Source organism: Pongo pygmaeus, chromosome 5, assembly GCF_028885625.2.
Source record: "Pongo pygmaeus isolate AG05252 chromosome 5, NHGRI_mPonPyg2-v2.0_pri, whole genome shotgun sequence".
Taxonomy (NCBI): domain Eukaryota; kingdom Metazoa; phylum Chordata; class Mammalia; order Primates; family Hominidae; genus Pongo; species Pongo pygmaeus.
In genome coordinates this window covers 158983778-159006622 of record NC_072378.2, presented here as the reverse complement: position 1 = coordinate 159006622, position 22845 = coordinate 158983778, and the positions used below count along the sequence as shown (strand labels likewise).

At 41.7% G+C, this 22845-nt stretch overlaps 1 protein-coding gene across 6 annotated transcripts in view; it reads right to left on the bottom strand.

Annotated features, from left to right (window-relative positions):
• TULP4 (TUB like protein 4) overlaps positions 1 to 22845 on the bottom strand; it is a 287119-nt gene that overhangs the window by 76996 nt on the left and 187278 nt on the right. For all 6 annotated transcript variants that reach the window (XM_054491059.2, XM_063666777.1, XM_063666779.1 and 3 more), the window contains 2 exons: positions 20588 to 20716; positions 3884 to 4045 (listed from right to left, as the gene is read on the bottom strand). In XM_054491059.2, coding sequence (XP_054347034.2) covers positions 3884 to 4045; positions 20588 to 20716 — 291 coding nt within the window. The remainder of the gene's footprint in view (positions 1 to 3883; positions 4046 to 20587; positions 20717 to 22845) is intronic.

Sequence of the window (22845 nt, the reverse complement as noted above, 5' to 3'; positions counted from 1 at the left end):
CAAATTAGCTGTTTAAGTGTAGATGACATTAACAACATGCTGTGAAAAATAACTTTTTTTTGAGACAGAGTTTCCCTCTTGTTACCCAGGCTGGAGTGCAATAGCGCCATCTCAGTTCACTGCAATGCCTCCCGGGTTCAAGTAATTCTCCCGCCTCAGCCTCCGGAGTAGCTGGGACTACAGGCACGTGCCACCACGCCCGGCTAATTTTTTGTATTTTTAGTAGATGGGGTTTCACCGTGTTAGCCAAGATGGTCTCGGTCTCCTGACCTCGTGATCCACCTGCCTCGGCCTCCCAAAGTGTTGGGATTACAGGCGTGAGCCACTGCGCCCGGCAACTTTTGTTTTTACAAAGGTTCCATCAAACTCAGCAACCCTCAGACTAGGATGAGACATCATACACTTTTTAGTGTGGTTCAGAGTAAAGAATATGTTACCTTTAAAGTATTCTTGCCAAAATTGTTTACTCCAACTCTAGTCTAGACTTAACTTCCAGTTTATAGGAAATACAAGGGCCGGAAGGAAAATGATACTATAAGTAAACACAATCAGACAAATCTAGAGTGTGGGGACAGCGTGTAACGCAGCCACACTGACCTCATGAAAAAGTCAATTTAAAAAAAGGGAAACTGTTCTAGACTTAAAAGACTGAAAAGACAGAACAACCAACTGCTGTACATGAATTAAACTGGATCCTGGTTCCAAAAAACCAAAAAAGACTATGAAATATATTCCTGTAACAATTAGGGAAATAAAAAGATAGCCTAGATACCAGATAATGTCATTGCTAATTTCTTAGGGGTGCCTGTGCAGGTGAAAGGCTTTATTCTCAGGAAACATTATATATGTTGAAATATATAAGGGTGATGTGCCACGATGTCTACCACTTACTTTCAAAAACAAGAACTACAAATAAGTGGGGAGTGGTGAGGAAAAAGTGCAAATATGGCAAAATGTTTCAGGAAGGTTTATTTTCTCAACTTTTCTGTACATTTGAACACATTCATAATAGAAAGTTGGCAACATAGCGCACAATACAGGCGCACGCCACTATGCCCAGCTAATTTTTGTATTTTTAGTACAGACGGGGTTTCACCATGTTGGCCAGGATGGTCTCAATCTCCTGACCTCATGATCCACCCGCCTTGGCCTCCCAAAGCGCTGGGATTACAGGCATGAGCCACCGTGCCCAGCCATGTACTGCTTATATTTTTTAAAGTTGACAGGAAGCCACTATAATCCAAAATAGCTCAAGATGTGAGGAAGAGGTTTACTCCTGGAAGCTGTTTTAACTCACATTAAAGGCAGAAAGTTCTCAGGGAAGCAGGAAGAGACTCAGCCGGCTTCCCACAGCTCTACCTTCATGTCCACCGTTGAGAGCCCCTGAGCTGCAGGGGTACGCTTTCCACAACCAACTCCTGACGTTACGGACATTAGGCTGGTGCACAACCTGTGTCTATGGACTCTTTTTTCATTGATAAAATCAAACCAAGCAAGAGATGTGAATGAGTGGTAGAGACGGGAGGAGGAGTATTCTTGCTCTATGTCCCAGTTCAAACAAGACTGACACAGTGCCTGATACACATCTTCTCTGTGGTAAATTTTTCCCAGGGTCCTTATTGCCTCAGTGACCTGCAAATCTTTTTTTTTTTTTTTTTTTTAATTTTTTTTTTTTTTTTAGAGATGGGGTCCTGCTATGTTGCCTAGGCTGGTCTCAAGAACTCCTGGGCTCAAGTAAGCCTCCCATCTCAGCCTCCTGACTAGCTGAGATAACAGGCACCCTGCTGCAACCCTTTTATTTAAAGGCAGTTCGGGCACTTTCCTAGAACAAAATCCCACCTGTTAGTAAAAGCAGTCATCAGGACAGAGGCTGCGGCCACGTGCCCAATTGCTTGCCACATCAGCTCTTTCCTCACGCCAAGGTCTACAGAGTCAAGGCCAGGCACGTCAGCATGGCCTCCATGCTTCCCATGGCCATTGTCCTACCGACTCCTCCAGCCCCAGGAGTCCCCCTTCACGTTCCACGGCAGCAGGAAACCACTCCCTGTGGCACATGCACACCATGGTGTCAATACCCTGGAACTCTGCTCGGGCTGCCTGGAACAACGTACCCCAGATTCGACTTGGGAGTCACAGCCAGCCCTTCCTGGGAAGTCCTCCTCCACATGTTGCCAAGCCACGGCAGCAGATTCTGTGTAAGGAGAGGTCTGTCTCCTCAACAGGTCCAATTGTACCTCAAAGGCAAGAGCCACGTCTCTTTCACTGCTGTATCCCCAGTGGGTCCCCTGCCTGTCCTACATGTGCACAGTCTGCTGGGGACACTGGCTGGCACAACTCATCAGAGGACCATGAGATGAACCTCACAGATGGCTCGTGGGTTCCATCACTTTAGGTGAGGAAAGAATGTGAAGCCAAGACGTCCGCTCCTGGATTTTTAAGGGCTTTCACATCTGTTCCTTCATTTGATCACTAAAAAGCCCTGGGGATTAGGCAGGAAATAATACATAATCCTTGTCACACAGGAGAAACTGATACAGGAGAGATCAGGTGCCTTGGGCAAGGTCACTTAATGCAACACACTTCTGAGACTCTGGGGGTAGTAAAAACCCATAAAAATGCAGCTTTATAATAAATGAATCTAAGCATTTCGTATAAATACACACAAATACTAAGGGATAATTGGAAGCCTCTGGGGAAAGCAAGGGAAGAAACATGGAGTTGAAAATACCTTTTCATAAATCTCATAATACCAATTTTGAGAAGAGAAAAAATATTTGTATTTTCACTTGAAAAATGGAAACATTAAATATATAGTGACTAAAGGAAAGCAATTCAGTTAAAAAAAAGTGGCTCAAAAATGGAAGTTATGGTTCCATATTATACTGCTTGGTTTTTTACCAATAATAAATCTCTGGGATAAAACATTCTGGCATTATATGTATTCTGCTATACATGAAAAACACAAGTTTTATATTTATAAAGATTTTAACTAATCAATCCTTATACTTTAAAAATTTTCATTTCATTTTTGAGACGGAGTCTCGCTGTGTCACCCAGGCTGGAGTGCAGTGGCACAATCCTGGCTCACTGCAACCTCCACCTCCCAGTTCAAGCAATTCTCCTGTCTCGGCCTCCAAGCAGCTGGGATTACAGGCACCCACCGTCATGCCTGGCTAATTTTTGTATTTTTTTTTTTAGTAGAGACGGGGTTTCACCATATTGGTCAGGCTGGTCTCAAACTCCTGACCTTAGGTGATCCACCTGCCTCCGCCTCCCAAAGTGTTGGGATGACAGGCGTGAGCCACCGTGCCCGGCCTCCAAAATGAATTATCAATATAGAATTTTATTTTTATTATATGTTATTTTCTCATGAAAGTCAAATAGGCACATTAAAGAAAATTTTGAAATTCAATTTTTAAAAAATGAACCAGAGGCTCATTACTATAAAATAATTGCTTATAATCTTTTGATTCACTTCCCTCCAGCTTTTTACCATGTGGATGGGCTTCTTTGTTGTCTTATGAGGTAGCAATATACCAAACATCCCATTTCCTATCCTGATTTTTTTTTAGCTTAGTATCAACTTAGTTGATATCTAATATCAACTGCATATTTATGCAGATTTTATTAATAAAATTGTATGAACATTTTATATAATTAAAATGTTAACTTAATGTTACCATATTGGTGGCAAATGTTGTTTCTCCAATTTATGGTTCATTTAAAATTTTTATTTTAATTTTTACCTGGACAGTTTTATTGTTCTTTTCCATTGTGATTCTTAAAGAGGCTTTTGCACCAGCTCCCCCTCTCCTGTCCCTTTCTTCCCTCCCAGCTCCCATGGTTTTAACATCACACACCCACCACATTTCAGAAGTGTTACCTGTTGGTCATCAGGAGTCCATATGCCACACGTAATTTGACTTTCCAAGTTGATTTCGGATGACCAGTGTCTTTGTCCACTGACAGAACCAACCAGGACAAACCCATCTCGATAGGAAATAAGTGCTTGAGTTCCATCATGGCTCCACGTGAAATCACTCACCTTGGGGACACACACAGAAAAGAATCAATTTGTAATCTGAAAAGGAAAACATTTTATCAAAGTCTAGACATAGTCATTAACTTAGACTTTTGGCTAAGATGGAGATGGCCTTAAAATATAACATATGTTATTTGAAAGCTATAAAAACATTATTGAGGCCAGCCACAGTGCCTCATGCCTGTAAACTCAGAATGCTGCGAAGCCAAAGTGAGAGGATCACTTGAAGCCAGGAGTTTGAGCCCAGCCTAGATAAAATAGCGAGATACTACCTCTACAAAAAATTTTAAGAATTAGTTGGGGCCGGATAAGGTGGCTCATGCCTGTAATCCCAGCACTTCGGGAGGCCGAGGCAGTCAGATCACTTGAGGTCAGGAGTTTGAGACCAGCTTGGCTAACATGGTGAAACCCCATCTCTACTAAAAATACAAAAATGAGGCAAGCATGCTGGCACGTGCCCATAGTCCTAGCCACTTGGGAGGCAGAGGTGAGAGAATCACTTGAACCTGGGAAGAAGAGGTTACAGTGAGCCAAGATAGCGCCACTGCACTCCAGCCTGGGCAACAGAGTGAGACTCTGTCTCAAAATAATTAGTCGGTAGCAGTGGCAGACACCTGTGGTCTTAGCTACTCAGGAGGCTGAGGTGGGAGGATTCCTTGAGCCTAGGAGGTTGAGGCCTTAGTGAGCTATCATTGTGCCTCTGTACTCCAGCCTGGGTGACAGAGCAAAGTATTGTCTCTAAATAAATTTTTTTAAGAAAAATGACTGAAACTGACTTCAGTGCATACTGTGCATCAACAGTGTTCTATATGTTTCATGTACATTAATTCATTAAGCCTCAAGTCAACAGTCTGCGGAAGGTATTATTCTCATCTACAGAGAAGACTCAGTCAACACAGCAGGCAAGAGACAGACACAGGAAAAATCCCAGGAATATCTGGCTACAGGGTCTTTCCTTTCAACCACTGTTACACCGCCTCTCACTTACGGTTAGTAATAGATTCTCCATCAGTGTCTGTTGGTCCCTTACAAAAACAGTAAAGCTCTAAGTTTCTGATTATATTCCCCCTCAGTCTTGCTAACAATACCCCCTCAATCAGAATGAAGAAAAAAAAAAATCTAACTGAAAAACATTACTTATACTTGAGTGTTAAGTTTATCAAATGCTATTGCATCTATTCAAATGCACATTTTTTCCTCTATTAATCTACTGTGGTAAGTTATTTGCATGGATTTTTACATATCATACTATTCTTGCATACCTACCAGAGTCCAATTTAGAGGTATTGTCTTTTATATGCACAGTTGAAGCTGATTTGCTAGTGTCTTTAGATTTTCTGCAACTGCATTCATGAATGCAGTAGACCTGTGATTTTGTTTTGGTAATATGCGTCTCTGGATTTAGCAGGGTTATGTTACCCTCTCAAGATGAGCTGAAGTAGTCCCTCTTTCTTCAATGCCCGGAAGAATTTGTATAAACAGATGATTTGTTGCTTGAAAGTTTGGTAGACAAGCCTGCCAAATCATCTGACTATGTATTTTTGTAATGGGAAGATTATTAATCACTTCTTCAATTTAATGTTCTAGTACTAAACTTTCACGTTTTCTTTTGAGACAGAGTCCTGCTCTGTTGCCCAGGCTGGAATGCAGTGGCATGATCTTGGCTCAGTGCAACCTCCACTTCCCGGGTCCAAGCGATTCTCTTGCCTCAGTCTCCTGAGTAGCTGGGATTACAGGCACGCACCACCACACCCAGCTAATTTTTGTATTTTTAGTAGAGATGGGGTTTTGTCATGTTGGCCAGGCTGGTCTCCAACTCCTAACCTCAAGTGATCTGTCTGCCCCAGTCTCCCAAAGTGTTGGAATTACAGGCATGAGCCACTGTGCCCAGTCTAAACTTTCAACCTTTTTACTTCTTGAGTCAGTTCTGATAATTTTAGGGCTGGGTGCGGTGGCTCATGCCTGTAATCCCAGCACTTTGGGAGGCTGAGGCAGGCAGATCACGAGGTCAAGAGATCAAGACCATCTGGCCAACATGGTGAAACCCCGTTTCTACTAAAAATACAAAAATTAGCTGGGCATGGTGGCACGCGCCTGTAGTCCCAGCTACTCGGGAGATTGAGGCAGGAGAATCGCTTGACCTGGGAGGTGGAGGCTGCAGTGAGCCGAGATCATGCCACTGCACTCCAGCCTGGCGACAGAGCGAGACTCTGTCTCAAAAAAAAAAAAAAAAAAAAAAAAAAAGGTCTGATAATTTTGAAAAGGAATTTGGAATTTGTCCATTTCATGTAAGTTTTCAAAACTGCTGGCAAGTAGTTGTTAATATTTTCCTTTTAAAAATCAACTTTATTAAGGTATAATTTATATGCAGTAAAGTACCTCCTCGCCCCAGGAGTCAATCCCCAACCCTAGTCCTAGGCAAACAGTGATCTGATTTCTGTCACTGGTTGTTCATTCTAGAATTTTGCACGAATGGTACCATATGGTATGTTCAACTTCTATGTCTGACTACTTTTATTCAGCATAAAGATGTTGAGTGTCATCTGAATTGCGTGTGTCAGTAGTTCATTCCTTTTTACACATATTATTCTGTTGTATTTGTCTATCCAAATTGCTATTCAGCAAAGTCTCAGGATACAAAATCAACATACAAAAATCACTACCATTCCTACACACAAACAACAGCCAAACCAAGAGCCAAATCAGGAACAAACTCTCATTCACAATTGAAACAAAAAGAATAAAATGCCTAGGAATACAGACAACCAGCGAGGTGAAGGATCTCTACAAAGAGAACTACAAAACACTGCTCAAAGAAATCAGAGATGACACAAACAAATGGAAGCATACTACATGCTCATGGATAGGAAGAATCAATATCACTAAAATGGCCATACTACCCAAAACAGTTTACAGATTTAATGCTATTCCTATCAAACTACCAATTACATTCTTCATAGAACCAGAAAAAAACTATTTTTAAATTCATATGGAACCAAAAAAGAGCCCAAAGATCCAAGGCAATCCTAAGCAAAAAGAACAAAGCTGGAGGCATCATGCTACCTGACTTCAAACTATACTACAGGGCTACAGTAACCAAAACAGCATGGTACTGGTACAAAAACGACACACAGACCAATGGAACAGAACAGAGAACCCAGAAATAAGGCTGCACATTTACAACCATCAGATCTTTGACAAAGCTGACAAAAACAAACAATGGGGAAAGGACTCCCTATTCAATAAATGGTACTGGGATAACTGGGTAGCCATATGCAGAATATTGAAACTGGACCCCTTTCTTATACAATACAAAAATCAACTCAAGATTAAAGACTTAAATGTAAAAACCCAAACAATAAAAACCTTTGAAGACAATCTAGGCAATACTATTCTGGACATAGGAACAGGCAAAGATTTCATGATGAAGATACCAAAAGCAATAGCAACAAAAGCAAAAACTGACAAACAAGATCTAGTTGAACTAAAGAGCTTCAGAACAGCAAAAGAAACTATCAATAAAGTAAGTAGACAACCTAGAGAATGGGAGAAAAATTTTACAAAGTATGCATCTGACAAAGTTCTAATATACAGCATCTATAAGGATACTTAAACAAATTTACAAGAAAACAACCCCATTAAAAATTGGGCAAAAAATAACTGACACTTGTCAAAAGAAGTCAAACATGCAGCCAACAAGCACATTTAAAAAGGCTCAACATCACTGATTAGAGAAATGCAAATCAAAACCACAATGAGATACCATCTCACATCAGTTGGAATGGCTACGATTAAAAAGTCAAAAAATAGGACAGGGCGAGGTGGCTCACGCCTATAATCCCAACACTTTGGGAGGCCAAAATGGGTGGACACTTTGAGCTCAGGAGTTCGAGACCAGAGATGGGTTTCCCATCTCTACTAAAAATACAAAAACTAGCCTGGCGTTGTGTCAGGTGCCTGTAATCCTAGCTACTCAGAAGGCTAAAATAGGAGAATCGCTTGAACCCGGGAGGTGGAGGTTGCAGAGAGCCAAGATCGTGCCACTGCACTCCAGCCTGGGCGACAGAGTGGGACTCCATCTCAAAAAAAAAAACAAAAACTAAAACAGAAACGAAAAAACTAAGTGGTTATGTCATTTTACACTTGCATCAGCTGTCTTTTTTTCTTTTTTCTTTTTTTTTTTGAGACAGAGTTTCGCTCTTCTTGTCCAGGCTGGAGTACAATGGCATGATCACAGCTCACCGCAACCTCCACCTCTCAGGTTCAAGTGATTCTCCAGCTGCAGCCTCCCGAGTAGCTGGGATTACAGGCGCCTGCTACCACACCTGGCTAATTTTGTATTTTTAGTAGAGACGAGGTTTCACCATGTTGGTCAGGCTGATCTCGAACTCCCGACCTCAGGTAATCGGCCCTCCTCGGCTTCCCAAAGTGCTGGGATTACATGTGTGAGCCACCGCACCCAGACTGTTGTCAGTCATTTTAATTTTAACTAATCTAGTAGGTGTATGACATTGTCTTTTTTTTTTTTTTTTTTTTTTTTGAGATGGAGTCTCGCTCTGCTGCCCAGGCTGGAGTGCAGTGGCGCGATCTCGGCTCACTGCAAGCTCCGCCTAGCGAGTTCAAACAATTCTCCTGCCTCAGCCTCCCAAGTAGCTGGGACTACAGGCGCCCGCCACCACGCCCGGCTAATTTTTTTGTATTTTTAGTAGAGACGGGGTTTCACCGTGTTAGCCAGGATGGTCTCGATCTCCTGACCTCGTGATCCGCCTGCCTTGGCCTCCCAAAGTGCTGGGATTACAGGCACGAGCCATCGCGCCCAGCCGACATTGTCTAACTTGCATTTCCACAATGACTAATATGTTGGGCATCATTTCATGTGTTGATTGATCATCTACACATCTTTTGGGGTATATCTGTTCAAATCCCTTTCCATATACAGTTTGTTGTCTGTATCCATGGATTCTGTATCCATGAATTCAACCAACTTTGAATAAAAATTGGAAAAAAATTACATTTGTATTGAACATGTATGCTTTTTTCTCCCCTTGTCATTACCCCTAAACAATACAACTATTTATTTAGCATTTACATTGTATTAGGTATTATAAGTAATCTAGAAATGATTTGAAGTATACAAGATGGGCTGAGCGCAGTGGCTCACACCTGTAATCCCAGCACTTTGGGAGGCCAAGGCAGGCAGATCACTTGAGGTCAGGAGTTCAAGACCAGCCTGTCCAACATGGTGAAACCCCGTTTCTACTCAAAATGCAAAAATTAGCCGGGCATGGTAGTGCGCATCTGCAGTCCCAGCTACTCAGGAGGCTGAGTCGGGAGAATCACTTGAATCTGGGAGGCAGAGGTTGCAGTGAGTCGATATCAAGCCACTGCACTCCAGCACAGAGCGAGACTCCATCTCAAAATAAGTAAATAAGTAAGCATACAAGATGATGTGCATAGATTATATACAAATATACCGTTTTACATCATATATGTGTGCATCCATGAATTTCGGTATCTGTGGGAAGTCCTGGAACCAATCCCCTATGGATACCAAGGGATGACTGTATGAACACAGGCAAATATATTTTAAAAATATATAGTAAATATCAGTTTTCACCTTCTGTCATAAAATTTCTCTATAAATTCTAGATATAATCCTTTATCAGATATGTATACTTCAAATATTTTCTCCCAGTCTTTGGCTTGCCTTTTGATCTTTTTAATGGTATCTTCCAAAGAGAATAAGTTGGCCAGGCGCGGTGGCTCTGTAATCCCTGTAATCCCAGCACTTTGGGAGGCTGAGGCGGGCAGATCATGAGGTCAGGAGATCAAGACCATCCTGGCTAACACGGTGAAACCCCATCTCTACTAAAAATACAAAAAATTAGCCGGGTGTGGTGGCAGGCACCTGTAGTCCCAGCTACTTGGGAGGCTGAGGCAGGAGAATGACGTGAACCCAGTAGGCGGAGCTTGCAGTGAGCCAAGATTGCGCCACTGCACTCCAGCCTGTGTGGCAGAGTGAGACTCCATCTCAAAACAACAACAACAACAACAACAAAAACAAACAACAACAAACAGAAGAAGTTTTAATTAAGAAAAAAATTTAATTTAATTTATAATTGGCCCATAATAACTGTATATATGTATAGGGTACAATGTGATGTTTCAATGCATAGTATAATGATCAAATCAGAGTTAATACCATATCACTTTAAACATTTATCATTTCTTTGTGGTGACAATACTTAACATTTTCTCTTCTAGCAATCTTGAAATATGCTCTACATTGTTATTTGCTATACTTACTCTATCTACTGTGTAACAGAACACCAAAACTTATTTTTCCTAATTGTAACTTCGTGTCATTAAATTTCGATTAAGTCCAATATCAAGTTTTTTCTTTTACAGATCACGTTTTCTGCATCCAATCCAAGAAATCTTTATTTAGCCCCAAGCTGCAAAGACTTCTAGAAGTTCAGCTTTTACAATTATGTTGCAGGAGTTATTAATAAATTATTGTAGGCAGATAGAGAGGAAAAGGGGTCCTGGGAAGCTTTCTTTTTTTTCCCCCCTTTTTTGTGGAGGAAGGGGTCTTGCTGTATTGCCCAGGCAGGTCTCCAATTCCTGGGCTCAAGCTATCCTCCCGCCTCTGCCTCCCTGGGAGCCTGGATTACAGGCGTGAGCCTGTAAGTTTCTTAGAGCCAGGCTAGCAACCTTTGATATGCAAATGCAGACCATTAGAAACTGGGTCCACCCAACATGGCGATTTCTGTGCTTTCCTGCCCTTGTCCCAGGTGTTCCTGGCAACATGGCCGCCCCCACATATCCCCACGTGTGTAGAACATCCTTGGCGCCCTGTATTTGCATATTTAAAGGCTGGGGTGGGAGGGCCAGCGTTTTCTGTGGGCTACATGGTGAATCACATGCCTGGTCAAACCAATCCCCTGAGCCCTATGCAAATCTGACATCACCTCCTTCAGCCTCTGCATATAGACCTGGCTGGTATCCACCACACTTGGGGACCTCCTCTTTCGGCTTTGGAGCCTCCTCTCCCTCATCTCTGTATGGGGGAGCCTCTTCCTTCTGCCTTCTGCTTCCTTCTTGTCTATTAAACTCTCCGCTCCTTAAAACCACTCCACATGTGTCCGTGTTTTGTCAAAACTGGCCTGAGAACTAAGAACCCTGGTGTTCCTCCACTCACTGGAGCCTTATCACTTATCTCTATGATTCATCTGGAGTTAATTTTTATGCATGGTGTGAGGTAAGAATCAAGGTTTTCTTTTTAAAAAATACAGATATTCAGTTGTTTCAGCACCATTTGTTGAAAAGATTTATCTTTCCCCCATTGAACTACCTATGCATCTTATAATTTACATTTGGTTACCTTGTAATCTCCATTTATAGCTATGCCCAACTTTTCATTCATAAAATTGTTTATTTCTGTGTTCTCTTTTCTTCTCTTGATCAGTTTTGCAAGACATTTGTCTATTTTGTTGATTTGTTTCCAAAGAACAAATTTTTGGATTTGTTGATCTCTACCTTATCATTTTTCCCTATTGTACTAATTTTCACTTTCATTTTTATTATTTCTTACTTTTTCTTTCATTGGATTTACTCTCCTGTTCAATTAATAATATTTTAAGATAAATACCTATCTGACCAATGATCACAGTTTTATTGCTAATATAAGTAATTAAGGATATACATTTCTCTCACAGCACCACTTTAATCATATCTCACAAATTCTGGTATATAACTAAGGACTAAATTCTGATTTTTTTTTACCTTGCCCAAATTCCTATCTAAGGGGTCTGGGGAGTCATGCCCTACAAATAATAAATTCTCATCACATAGGTTGGGTTTTATTTAACACTATATATCATGATTTACTTTCCAACCTCACTCTGGCATAACATTACAAGACAAAAAAATAAAAATATTTTACCCCAAAACATGCTTCTTTGCCATATTTTGAAATGGCCCTACAAAGCTGTTCTTTGTGGGGAAAAATTTGCATCTGTAAAGAATCTCTATTAACATCGCTAGATCTTTTTCTTCCAGACCCTCCCAATTCTAAAGAGACTACCTAAAATCTGAATAGGAAACATTTGTCATCCTACTGTCTCTAAGGACAGCCACTATAAGATTGCAAAAGAACTTTGGGCTGCACAAAATTTTATTTTAACCTGAACATTATCTTTCTATCAATCCCGGGTCTTCAGACAAACTCAACCAATTGTCAACTAGAAAATATTTAAATTCACCACAGCCTGGAACCTCCCGGACCCCTTTGAGTTGTTCTGCCTTTCTGGACCAAACCAATGTATTTCTTTTTTTTTTGAGATGGAGCCTCACTCTGTGGCCCAGGCTGGAGTGCAGTGGCGCGATCTCGGCTCACTGCAAGCTCTGACTCCTGGGTTCATGCCATTCTCCTGCCTCAGCCTCCCGAGTAGCTTGGGACTACAGGTGCCCACCACCACGCCTGGCTAATTTTTTTGTATTTTTAGTAGAGACGGGGTTTCACCGTGTTAGCCAGGATGGTCTTGATCTCCTGACCTCGTGATCCACCCACCTCAGCCTCTCGAAGTGCTGGGATTACAGGCATGAGCCTCCGTGCCCGGCCATCAATGTATTAAATGTATTTGATTGATGTCTCATGCCTCTCCAAAGTGTATAAAACCAAACTGCGGCCTGACCACTTTGGGCACATGTTCTCAGGACTTCCTGAGGGCTGTGTCACGGGCCATGGTCACTCATGTTTGGCTCAGAATAAATCTCTTCAAGTATTTTACAGAGCTCAACTCTTTGTTGACATAATGTTTTCATTATAATTTAGATCTAGGATTTTATAAATGTCTATTAAATATATTCTGTAAACCATGAGCTATTTAACAATATATTTTAAAATGTCTAAACAGGCCGGGCGAGGTGGCTCATGCCTGTAGTCCCAGCACTTTGGGAGGATGTGGCAGGTGGATCACCTGAGGTCAGGAGTTTGAGACCCGCCTGGCCAACATGGTGAAACCTTGTCTCTACTAAAAAAAACACAAAAATTAGCCAGGTGTAGTGGCGGGTGCCTGTAATCCCAGCTACTCTGGAGGCTGAGACAGGAGAATCGCTTGAACCCGGGAGGCAAGGATTGCAGTGAGCCGAGATCGCGCCATTGCACTCCAGCCTAGGCAACAAGAGTGAAACTTGGTCAGAAAACAAAACAAAACAAAAAACAGGCAGGGATCTCTTATCTTTTCGTTATTAACTTCTAACCCAGTTGCACTGTGTTCAGAGATCATGGTCTATAATCATCATACCTGACACAGGAAATCTGTTTTTTATTTAAGTCCTAGAACAGGGATTGGCAAGCTATGGCCTGTGAGCCAAATCTGACCTGTCACCTATTTTTGTATGGCCCACAAACTGAGAATGGTTTTAAGTGGTTGAGAAGAAAAAAATCAAAAGAAGAATGATATTTTTTATTTGAAATTACATAAAATTCAAACTTCAGTGTTCATAAATCAAATTTTAAATTTTGTCAATAAAAATCTTTTGGAAATCTGATTTTCCTCTTGTTACATGATACCTATATAATATCCTCAATTTTGGATCCTGGTCCACAAAACCTAAAATATTTACTATCTGACCCTTCACAGAAAAGGTTTGCAGAATCCTGCCCTAGAACATGATCAATTTTTATAACCCTTCTGTGTTTAAAAAAAATGTATGTTGTCTAGTTGGTGAATTAAGAACCTATAAATGTCCTTTAGTTCAAGCTTGTTAATTGTGTTGCTCAGATCATCTACATCTTTGCTGACTGTCGTTAAAATGTCTGAGTATGTCAATGGATTTATCAATTTTTCCTTTCAGTTCTATTAGTTTCCTTCCCTTATTGTGATGCTATTAATAAGTGTATACATATTAAAAACATGCTTTTGGTAAACTACAGCTTACCAAATAATGCTTTCTGTATTCTACGAACCAAATAATACTTTCTGTCTTCAAATCTACTTTATCTGATACTAATATATAGCTATATCAGCTTTATTTTTTTTCTTGGTATTTGCAAGATACATCTTTCTCATCCTTTAAATTTGTTTATGTCCTTAAGTTTGAGGTGTGGCTCTAAACAATATATACTGTTATCTAGATTTTTACAAATATAATCTGCTAAGCTGTATCTTTTGATTGGTAAATTTAATCCATTTACATTTATTCTAATTATCGTTGTATTTGTTCCTGTTTTCTACCACCTTGGTTTACTTTTTCAATTTGTCCTACATTGTGTTTCTTTTTAATCTTTTCTAACAAAACAAATGCTATCTATAATCTTCACTGTTGCTTACAGCTACAAACATTTAGCTTTTTAAAAAATCTATGGTATTAATGGATATATTACATTTCAGGTAATGAGAAAATAAATGAACAAACACCAAAAGAACATGAACTTCTTGCTGTTTTTCAAGTAGGGGTTATGGGTTTATGTTGTGTTATCAGCAATGTCTTTATCATGACAATGGCATGGTTTGTGAGATAGCTCTTGCATAGCTGGTCTGAGATTACTGAAAAAAGTTGTTTCCTCAGATAAACTCAGAACCCTGGCTTCACTGACTTTATGTTCCAACCAATTATATTGTCTGCTTTTTCTCATTAACGTAAAACTATGTTTTTCAGAAACAATGCATTACATTCTGGAATAAAATTAAAAAGCTCTTTCATTTTGCAAAGATAATGCTATTTACTTATATGCATTTTAACTATGTATCTTAAAAAAGATTTGTACTAAAAGAAAAAAGTATTTTGGGAAATCTCCTTAATCCATAGCCAAAACGCATAGCCAGTAAAATGATGCTTCTTAGAGATACCAGCAATTTTACATCACACAAAAAAACTGGTAATAGAGGATGTTCATATGGACTAATTGGGTTTCTGTTTATTTGTCTAGAGACTTGGTCTTGCTTTGTTGCCCAGGCTGGAGTGCAGTGGCACGGTCATCGTTCACTGCAGCCTCAAATGGCTGGGCTCAAGCAATCCTCCCATCGCTGCCTTCCGAGTAGCTGGGACTACAGGGTTGTGCTACCATACCAAGCTAATTTTAAAACTATTTTGTCGAGATGAGGTCTTGCTATATTGTCCAGGCTGATCTTGAACTCTGGTCACAAGAGATCCTCTTGACTCAGTCTCCCAACTAGCCACTTGGCCCAGTTTGGGTTTATTAGGTCAACATAAAGTGATAAGAATATATCACAACTGGAAAAACAAAACCAGAGAAAACCAAGTATCAAATTGCTTAAAAAAAAAAAAAAAAAGTGGTGGCTCACGCCTGTAATTCCAGCACTTTGGGAGGCCAAGACGGGTGGATCACCTGAGCCCAGGAGTTCAAGAACAGCCTGGGCAACATGGTGAAACCCTGTCTCTACTAAAAGTATAAAAAATTAGCCAGGTGTGGTGATGCATGCCTGTAATCCCAGCTACTTAGGAGGCTGGGGCAAAAGAATTGCTTCAACCCGGGAGGTGGAGGTTGCAGTGAGCCGAAGATGCACCACTGCACTCCAGCCTGGGTGACAGAGAGACCCTGTCTCCAAAAAAAAAAAAAACAAAAAAACCCAAAAAGGCAGAAACTCCAGTTCTTTTAGTTTAGTTTTTCAACTGCAGAAGGTTGCAATGCTCTTGCTTTACTGAAGAGTTCTCAGGCATGGATTAATTGAAGCTGAGCAGCAGGCTGACCATGCCATTGACCCAGGCAGCTTTTCATCAGACTGTCTCAGAGTGTGTGTGCCTGGTACAGCCGCCCCTGGTGACTAATACTGTAAAATAATGCATGTACTGTTCCAAACTCATTTTTGAAATACAGGACTCTTAATCATTTCCTGAAAAAGAAATTGTTAAAGCATCTCTTAGCTTTTGCCAAATGTTTGATTACTTTGTGACAATGAAAAGCATGCTATATAATGAAGATAATCTGTCATTTCTTCTAAAAAGTAGTCTTTTTCTCTGAGCTGGTTTCAGGGACACTCCTCTTCTAAGCCACTGAACTTTTCCAGGTGCACAAAGCCACCACTTCCTTGACCAGTGATCCATCGTCACCAGTGTGTGGTGTCCTTTTTAGTCGGGTAAGATCTGACTCCAACACGATTAAAGGCAACCAAGCCTCCCCCAAAATGCCACTGTTTAATGATGACAGTTGTTCAATGGGTTCTAAGATTTGAAAAATCTGAGTTCCAAATGGCAAAAGTGAACAAAACTCTAAAATGAGATCACAACATACAGTAATTACTTTAGTCGAACCTGGTAGGCAGGCATTTGTGAGATTCTGGGTGCTTCCAGATGTTCTGTGGCCCAGGGAAGCTCATTTGCCTCCAGGGCTGAACTCATCCTCCCTTTCTTGTTTCTAATATCTGCTCCAAACCCTCAATGGAAAGAAACACAAGGGAAGTGTCAGATGGTGGTGACCGCACAGCTGCTATGGAGATGACAGAGGGCCCCTGCTCACAGAGGCTACTGCTAGGAGAATCCATGTGCTGGTGGCACTGCTTGGCTGGTGGGGTGGGCCTTTTAATGGTAATGAAGCCTGAGCTCCTTGGGGTATACAGTCATGTCGACTAACAATGCGGATACATTCTAAGAAGTATGTCATTAGGCAATTCCCTTGTTGTGTGATCATCATAGGGTGCACTTACTCAAACTTGGACAGTAGAGCCTGCTCCACACCTAGGCTGTATGGGAGAGCCTACTACTCCTAGGCTACAGACCTGTACACATGTGACTGTATTGAACACTGTAGGCAACTGTAATACAATGGCAAGTATTCGTGTATCTAAAGCTATCTAAACATAGACAACATACGGTAAGAATACAGTATAAAAGATAAAAAACAGTTTGCCTATAAAGTGCACTTACCATGAATGGAGCTTGCAGGACTAGAAGTTGCTCTGGGTGAGCCAGAGAGTGAGTGGAGAGTGACTGAAGGCCTAGGACATTACCTTGCATGCTACTGTAGACGTTATCAACACTGGATACTTAGGCTGCACTCATTTTATTAAAAAAATGGTTCTTTCCTCAATAATGAATTAACCTTAGCTTATTGTAACTGTTTTACTTTTTAAACTTTTCAATTTTTCAAGAAGTTTGATACTTTTTTTGATCCTTTTGTAATAACACTTAAAACACAAACATATTATATAGCTGTACCAAAATATTTTTTTCTTTATATCCTTATTCTGTAAGCTTTTTCTATTAATTTTTTTTCTTTTTAAATGTTTTTGTTAAAAACTAAGACACAAACACATTAGCCTAGGCCTACACCAGGTCAGGATCATTCAAATCACTGTCTTCCACCTCCACACCTTGTCCCACTGGAAGGTCTTCAGGGGTGTGATGGTTAATATTGAGTGTCAAACTTGACTGGACTGAAGAATGCAAAGTATTGTTCCTGGTGTGTCTGTGAGGGTGTTGCCAAAGGAGATTAACATTTGAGTCAGTGGACTGGGAGAGGCAGAACTCCTCTCAGTCTGGGTGGGCACCATCTAATCAGCTGCCAGCATAGCTAGAATAAAGCAGGCAGGAGAAGATGGAAGAATGACTTGCAGAGTCTTCCAGCCTTCATCTCTCTCCCGTGCTGGATGCCTCCTGCCCTCGAACATCAGACTCCCAAGTTCCTCAGCTTTTGGACTCTTGGACTTACACCAGTGGTTTGCCAGGGGCTCTTGGGCCTTCGGCCACAGACTCAAGGCTGCACTGTCAACTTCCCAACTTTTGTGGTTTTGGGACTCAGACTGATCCACCACTGGCTTCCTTGCCCCTCAACCTGCAGACGGCCTATCGTGGGACTTTACCTCATGATCGTGTGAGTCAATTCTCCTTAAAAAACTCCCTTTCATATATACATCTATCGTATTAGCTCCACCCCTCTAGAGAACCCTAACACAAGGGGCAATAACATATCCATGGAGCTGTCATCTCCTATGATAACAATGCCTTCTTCAGGAATACCTCCTGAAGGACCTGCCTGAGACTGCTAACTTATTATTATTTTTTTTAATAAGTAGAAGCGGCCGGGTGCGGTGGCTCACGCCTGTAATCCCAGCACTTTGGGAGGCTGAGGCGGGTAGATCACGAGGTCAGGAGATCAAGACCATCCTGGCTAACACAGTGAAACCCCGTCTCTACTAAAAAAAAAATACAAAAAAAAATTAGCCGGGCGTAGTGGCGGGTGTCTGTAGTCCCAGGTACTTGGGAGGCTGAGGCAGGAGAATGGCGTGAACCTGGGAGGCGGAGCTTGCAGTGAGCTGAGATCGTGCCCCTGCACTCCAGCCTGGGCGACACAGCGAGACTCCGTCTCAAAAAAAAAAAAAAAAAAGCAGCACACTCTAAAATAATAAAAAGTACAGCAAATACCAGTAACATAGTCATTTGTTATTATCAAGCATTATGGACTGTACTAATGGCATGTACTATACTTTTATACAGCTGGCATCAAGTAGGTTTGTTCACACCAGTAACACCACAAACACATGAGTAATGTGTCATGCTGCAGTATCACTAGGTGATAGAAATTTTTCAGCTCCATTATAACCTTAGGAGATCACCATCGTATATGCAGTCTGTGTTAACCGAAACGTCATTATGCAGCATGTAACTACACTGTGAATACACGCATCTCTGCCAAAAGAGAAAATCATTTCTTGTTTGGGAACATGACACTGTGGTGGAGCATTACAGACTCAAACAAACTAGGGTTTGAGTTCTGGCTTACCACCCATGAACTTCCTTGGACAAGTTACTGAACTTCTGACCTGGATTCTTCTCTTCTATTAACTGAGAATAACGATATTTTTGGAACAGGGTTCCTGGAGACTGAAAAGATGTAACGCGTGAAAAAATCAAGCACTCATTTGGCATTTATCCTTGCTCCCCTTCCATTTCTTTTTCTGAGCAGTGATTTCAAGTCCTCTGGCCACCCTAAATCTGAAGACATGTCTCACCTCATCACTGGGCCTTTCTAGGGAAAAGAATCCCATGCTTTGGTTAATGGAAGAATGACAGCATTTTAGAACTTTCACAGGCCAACTCGGAGAGGCGGTCATTTCACAGAAAACCATGAAAAGCTGCTACTTCAAGGCCTGAAACTCATCTTTGGTGATGACCTATGGCTACTGCTTCAGGGCAGGGCAGTTCCATGCCAGACAAGGTGGTAGGACCTCCACATGCTACAGGCACTGTGATAAGATGCAAGCGGTGCCATGGGCACTTTTCATATACAGTCTTATGTAATCCTCTGTGATCCTGAGGCAGGTACATTATAGCCCCTACATTACAAATAAGAAAACTGAGGCACAGGGAAGTATCTCCCACACAGAAGTCATGGGGTGAGATTTCCGGCCTACACTGTCTGATTCCAGAGCTCGTGCTCTTGATCACATGTCCAACCACGTGAAGATGTCCACATCTGTGGCTCTCCTTCAAGAAGGCCAGTTAATGGTCACGGGGCAGGCTCTGAAGGAGCCTGAAGGAAACTGGTAAGGCCTTATCAGTCAGTCAATATTATTACATTTATTCTACCAAATCAACTCAGGAAAAAAATGCTGTTTTCACACAGGGTCTTCTGTGATGATATCTTACAGAAATCCTCGGCCTGCTAACAGCTGCTGACAATCATATCTTCATTCATTGTAATTTTATGTCACTTGACTGATCTGTAGCTTAGGAAGCTCACAGCTTATTTAAGCAACAGGTGGGAGAGGGAAGGATGAGAATCCAAGCACCTTAGAAGTGTATAGAAAGACAGCCACAGGAAAATCATTCTGAGAGTTAAAATAGTCCAAGAAACCCCTCATTAATTATTAATTGACACCCCCTGAGGACTCAGGTTCTTAAGTCCCAGTTTTGTACAATCCCCAGGATGGGAGCTGCCTGCTCCAATGTGTGTCCTTAAACCCATACAAAAGGTGCACCATGAAGCCGTCCTGTAAACCAGAACAATCTATGGAGCAGTTCTAGAAACAGCGCAGCTCAGCAGGCTGTCCTGGGTGCAACTGTTTCCTGAGAGCAGAGACAAACTATATCAGAAAGGAAGAGCTGGAGGATGACAACAGGAGGCCGTGCTGATTGACGCCTGTGAAAGAGATTGTAGCACCCTTCCCTTGTTGAGCAGGTTGTGAGAAGTCACGTGAAGCTCTCCATGAGACTGATGACAACACAGGGAAGATACCTTTCGAAGGGGGCAAAACAGTGATATGCCAGAGGCCCCAAATTTAACATGGAATCACAACACTGAAGGGTAAAAAATGACTTCACAGATCTAATTAAAGTTTAAAATTGGAGAGTTCTCACAACAGCAGCATGGTTGAAAAGGGGGCATGATCCTGTACTCTCTTTTTATCCAGTGACATATGTGAGAGAAATGTAAAGCAGGATTCTAATTTGATTGATTTCTCTTCCCCCAGCTCTGGAGCACGTGGCGCCGTGTGGTGCTAACGCACTGGCTCTGGAATGCCTGTCTGGGAGTCCTCTACCCCGCAGCCCTTCACTGGCAGAGCTGCGCCTGCCACTCACCTGCGCCCCGCGGTCGTTGACCAGCTCCACAGACCACCTGCCCTCGTACTGAATCCACACGAATATGCCTCCGTCTGCATCGCACGTGGCCAGTTTCTGGTAGGGCTCATTCCACCTCACCAGCACAACCTAGAAAACCACCAAGAAGACATTTACCACGGGAAATAAATCTGTGGGCCAGGATTACTTCTGTGATGTGATCAGACTTGAACTAATTAGAATGCAGTCAACAAGGGGAGAAGACTGGGGGCGAATGCGGGGATCAGGGCAGGGAACAGACAGAGCTCACACGAGAGTCCACAGGGAACCAGCCCCACTGACACAGCTTCCTAACCATGAGAGACAGCGCGAACATGCCTACTACTACAAAAACAAAGAGGGACCTGGGGCCCATCCGCACCCAGCACCTGCCTCTCAGATGGTCCTTCATCTGCTGGTCCTGTGCTGTGGGGAAACTATTTTAACAACATTTACTACGCATTTGAATCAGGGTATTATTTATTTAGTACGGAAAGAGGAAAGGGTGAGTACTATTTAGGTTCATTTTCCTCCCGAAGCAAAATTTTCGGTATCTTTTCTGGTCTACCTTATTTCTGAATAGTTTAGCATCTAAATGTGGTTAATTTGGAAAAAAAATACATACTTGAAAAATCTAAGTTGTTTACGATTTATCACAGAGGACATATCAAGAAATTATAAGCTTCAAATTTTCTGAGTATAAGAACTTTGTTTTTTAATTTGAAAAATTCTGATCACTTATCTAAAAAGGTAGCAACTCTGCTAGGTGGCTTTTGAGAATAGGTGAGTGCCGGAGGAGTCTGAGGGAAGCCTCACAGAGCCCAGTAAAAGTAGCGAGGGACTGAGGGTTATGGAATGGTCCCCGGACACCATGAGCCACCAAACCAACATGGCAGGGCTCACCCTGGAGAATGTTCCCTGAGGCTGTTCCTGATTGGCCCATCCTGGTAATCATGAATTAATTCAGTCTGACACATTCAGCACACATTTTTTACATTCATGCTATGTGACTAATACTGAGTTGGTGGCTATGAAACACACCTGTTGTTCTCAGGTAAGTTCCAGCTGGGAAGTCAGAACCTCCAGACATGCAGCTAGATACTGACATATATCAATAAAATAACAGCTATTATTAACCAGGCAAGAGTACTCTTGCTATGAATAAAAAAAGATTTGAACCCTTGTCTACTCCCAGCATTTTGTGCCTAATAGCTAATTATAATAGTTGTGAACATGTGGCACTGGTGTTAATGGTTTCCAAATTCTAATTTATATCTGAAAATAAAAAGGACTGATGGTTAAAGACTTCCACAGTGCCCAGGCCCCTCCTCACACCCTCTGTCCAAAGTACAATTTCTGCTTTCAGACCAACACATAAACCCCAGGACTTCTCAAAGCAATGCCATGGACACATCTGATTTTAGGTCTTTAAACTTGTGCCTAGGGCACCAGAGGGCTAGGAGGAACCCCCAAGAACCACCTGATTTAGTGTGCCTTGAGCAGCCTTGGTTGGCCACACTTGGTGTTATCTGCACTTGTTGTAAAATGTATAATAAAATCAAATTTTTCAAGAGAAATTATTACCCACTTAAAGTGTGAAGAATATCATAGCTCTTTTTTAAAACTGCAAAAATCAGAGGCAGCTGTGAGGTTGTGATCTTTTGAGACCTGGTGATCACTAGAAAAACTGAATCCAGTCGATGGCTCACCTTGCATGGATGTGGACACCGAGAACTCCCAGGTGGCCCCAGCTAGCGGAATCCTCTCTGTTGAGACCCTCTTCCTTGCTCTAGTCATAGCTCTGTGATGCAGTGCTTACAGAACTATCAGCTTGTGAACACCACCCACCCCCGCACAGGTCTGTGCTGCTTGAGGAAAAGGATAGAGGCATGTTCACCTTTGAATACTGACACACAGCAACTATGAATATATTGTGCAAACAATAATACATCATTAGAAGTTGTAATCCTTGTTAACTTCTATCTTTGAACTATATAGAAGGTATTGGAAACTATTTCAAGTAGTTTTTTTGGGTTTTTTTTTTTTTTTTTTTTTTTTTTTTTCCCAATTTTACCTAAGTTGGTCTCGACCGCATAGCCTCGCCTCCTTGTACGCCAGGACAATCGGCCGGAGCCACCGCAGCTCCCTCAAGTAGTTTACTTTCAATTCCCAAAGGCATTTGAACAACAGCATATACTGCCTGCCTGCCTGCCTATGATAAACCAGACACTGTTAGGTGC